This window comes from Alnus glutinosa, chromosome 6, assembly GCF_958979055.1.
Source record: "Alnus glutinosa chromosome 6, dhAlnGlut1.1, whole genome shotgun sequence".
NCBI lineage: Eukaryota > Viridiplantae > Streptophyta > Magnoliopsida > Fagales > Betulaceae > Alnus > Alnus glutinosa.
The window spans coordinates 17,656,534-17,660,268 of NC_084891.1; the positions used below are offsets into that span (position 1 = coordinate 17,656,534).

Consider the following 3,735-nt stretch of genomic DNA (forward strand, 5'->3'; position numbering starts at 1 on the left):
CTTTAAAATTGGGTTGGTTTAAAAATGAAATGCATTTTCCACGTGTACGTCTTTGGTTGATACATTTTTAAACTATATCCAATAGTTTTGTATATATATATATATATATATATATATCTTGGTCAATACTTTCGGATACCGCCTATAAGTTGAAGAGTTCTCCTCTTGCTTCTTCAGCTTTGGGCAACACCGCGTTTGGATTTCACCTTCATCTGATATATATATATATATATATATATATATATATATATATATATATATATATATATATATATATATATATCGATCCTCCTTTCTTCCCAGTTGTTTTGGCGCTGCCAATGGCATCTCATGATCAGCTTAAGACAATATTGTTGATGCTGCTTGTTTTGTTGCAACATTGTAATGCAAATGGAAAGCCACAAGTACCTTGTCTCTTTGTTTTCGGGGACTCATTGTCCGACAACGGGAACAATAACAATCTTGTGACACTAGCAAAGGTCAATTATCCACCCTATGGGATTGATTTCCCCAGGGGGCCAACGGGAAGGTTTTCCAACGGTCGTAATATCGTCGATATCATTGGTCTGCATTTTGCTCTTTCTACATATATATATATAGAGAGAGAGAGAGATATTAATCGTGTTCTAATTATTACATATATTTATATGGTTGCCAATTTGCCAAAGTATGATCGATGCTTTTGAACACTTTTCTCATTGCAGCTCAACTTCTGGGATTCGTCAATTACATCCCACCCTTCGCTACTGCTAGAGGCTTGGAAATACTCAGAGGTGTCAACTATGCATCTGGTGCTGCGGGAATTCGCGATGAATCTGGTCAAACCGACGTAATTACTCGCATTCATTCATGCCCATATATATATATATATATATATATTGAGGTCTCTCTCCTTGGAATGGTGGCATGCATGGCTTCCCGTGAAAACGCATCAAAAGAAGACTTTAAAACACTGCAAAGTTCCTAATAGTGAACATTTCACTTATATATATATATATGCCAAATCTCATTTTTCATCATTTTTGCAATCATATATATCAACTTTAAAACTGTCAATTTAGTGTATTTATCTTTCAATTTTTTTATTTATTTTCTTTTTCAATTTCACCTCTCTGTTAAATCCTAACGGAAGGGTGTCAAAATTAATTCCTAAAATACCCCTAAGAAAATTGCAAGAATTTCGGCGTTGGTCAGGATTTAAAGGAATTTGTAAAAATAACCTTGCTTGAATCTTTCAATTTTTTTGTATATATAATTTTTTTTTTTAAAAAAATAGGGATATTTTAAAAATTTTTACAGGATTTAACGAAAAATCCTAACGGAGTAGTGAAATTAAAAAATTGATACACTAAATTAACAATTTTTAAAATTTAAAGATATAATTGTAAAAGTGATAAAAGATTAGAAGTGGTAAGTAAAGTTTTCTCTTAAAAATATAATTTGGTTGGTCATTGCAGGGTGATCGGATAAGCATGAATAGGCAGTTGAAAAATCACCAAACTACGGTGTTGGAGATCAACCGGATATTGGGAGATGATGAAAGAAGCGCAGAGTACCTAAGCAAGTGCATATATTCTGTTGCAATTGGTAGCAACGACTACCTTAATAACTACTTCATGCCGAAGTTCTACCCTACTAGCACCATATACACCCAACAGCAATATGCCCTTGTTCTCAATGACCAATTGTCTCAGCAGTTAACGGTTAGCACGCTTTCTTCATACTTTTTGCAGCTGTTTGTTTTTATCTCTTAATATTACTGTGTTAGGAACCTAAATATTAAATCTCTAATGAGATAAATTTAGGTAGGTTCTTAGAAGAAACTTGCATCTGTTAATTAGCATATATAATATAAATATGGAATTTCTTACGGCATCTCCTTCCAGCATAAAGTTTTGAAATAAACTTTTCTCTTTATTTTATTAGTACCGAAACACCTTTAAATAGGATCAGTATCCTCTCCAATTGAGAGGAACCGGAGAAGAGTTAGTCCTTTATAAATAGGGGGCATTTTTGTAATTTCAGATGAACAGGAGAATAGCTAGTCCTTTATACATAGGAGACATTTTTATAATTTTACACTATGTAAAATTACAAAAATACCCCATGGGTAGAAAGGATCGGCTCCTCTCTAGTTGAAAATTAAGTGGAGAGGATTGATCCTGATGCCTTTATATAGACTTAATTACATCCATGTAATAATAACGTACACTCATACGTATTGTAAGACAACTATACGCTATTACTGTTTGAAAAATTTTGTATATATATATACTTTTTCCAAAAAATTATCAGTGCATGAGGATTTTTGTTGCCGCTATTGATAGATCATTAGCGTCAACATTCAAATCGCCGCTAACTATCATTAGCGTCTATTTAAATAGTGGCAACATGTCGCCGCCATTGAGAATATATATAACTTATAGCAACTGATCCGGCAATTTTATGTGTTGATATTGCTAGAGTTTGTACAAGTATGGGGCAAGGAAATTTGCAGTATTCGGGCTGGGTGCAATTGGTAGCATTCCAATCGCACGGAGTTCATGTGGAAATGGAAGTAGTGGCGCTGCGTGTGTGGACAACATCAACAATGCCGTCCAACTTTTCAATGTTAGGCTTAAATCACTGCTGCCTGCTCTCAATAACAATCTAACCGGGGCTTCTTTTATCTTCATAAACTCTACTGGAATCTCGTCCACCAGTCCGTCTCTGGGTATGTTAATTATAACATGCACTCCTTTTAACGTTATATATAGATTTACTTATTAAATATAAGACATGATTGAGATTGAATTGTGCATGCATGCATGTTTCAGCTTTCATGGTTACCGATGTTCCCTGCTGTGAACCGTCGAGCAGTACTGGGTTATGCAAAGCATTTGGAAATACATGCTGTAACCGGAGCCAATATTTTTTTTGGGATGCAATCCACCCCACTGATGCCGTAGATGCGTTGGTTGCGGAAAGAGCATACAAAGCTCAGTCTCCAACTGATGCTTATCCATTTGATATCGCCCACCTCGCACAGCTCTAATATGGGAAAAAAGGATTCTTATTTCAATTAAGTGTATCATATGATAATCATTGCTTGGATTTTTGTTCCAAGTGCCCCGCATCTGGTACTCATAATAAACCAATAACGTTTATGTTCTAAACAGTGATCACCTAATTAATGCAACACATATGGCCATGCATCGTTTTCAAAATATTTTTTACTCAAAAACAAAACAGCGTTTTAGCAACTAAAGTATGTGGTAGCAGAACATCTAATTAGAGTAATGCTACACACTCCCGCTCTCAAACGGGCTCAGAAGATCTTCAGGGAAAATTCTTCTTTGTTTAGTTATGCATATTAATTAGACAAGAGTTACAAGCACTCAAGAGACAAAAGTTACAAAATGAGAAATTAGATTTATTGTTGTTAATGTAGAAGTAGAAGGTACTTGTATCGTTCAATCAAATAAATCAAGGAAAGATGTAACAAACAAAAGGTTTTGACATGTGGATGCAGGTCATAAGCTGAACCACCTTAATTCTATATCTCTATGCTATTTTTATCTCTTTCTTAAATTATTAATGGGTTAATTATAAAAAAGCCCCCCAAACTACTAGCTATTTTTAAAGTAGCCCCCTAAACTACTAAGTGCATCACTCAGGACCCACAAACTACCAAAGAGTACCAAAAAGACCATTTTTGTCAAAATATTCTTATAATACCTTACCACGTGTCATATT

General features: G+C 34.6%; 1 protein-coding gene across 1 annotated transcript; it reads left to right on the plus strand.

Moving 5' to 3' along the window:
* The first annotated feature begins 259 nt into the window (after positions 1–259).
* LOC133871033 (GDSL esterase/lipase At1g29670-like) lies at positions 260–3,155 on the plus strand. Its single transcript, XM_062308375.1, has 5 exons — positions 260–564; positions 705–829; positions 1,458–1,703; positions 2,464–2,713; positions 2,817–3,155. Exons 1-5 carry the CDS (start codon positions 321–323, stop codon positions 3,032–3,034), a joined length of 1,083 nt encoding a protein of 360 aa, XP_062164359.1. The 5' UTR covers positions 260–320; the 3' UTR covers positions 3,035–3,155.
* The last annotated feature ends 580 nt before the right edge of the window (positions 3,156–3,735 follow it).

What these genes read in the sequence shown, in the direction of transcription:
- LOC133871033 (XM_062308375.1), top strand. Translation starts at nt 321, where the DNA reads ATGGCATCTCATGATCAGCTTAAGACAATATTGTTGATGCTGCTTGTT. An exon ending in TAATATCGTCGATATCATTG is followed by an intron (nt 565 to 704) that starts GTCTGCATTTTG and finishes TTCTCATTGCAG; the next exon opens with CTCAACTTCTGGGATTCGTC. An exon ending in AATTGTCTCAGCAGTTAACG is followed by an intron (nt 1,704 to 2,463) that starts GTTAGCACGCTT and finishes TGATATTGCTAG; the next exon opens with AGTTTGTACAAGTATGGGGC.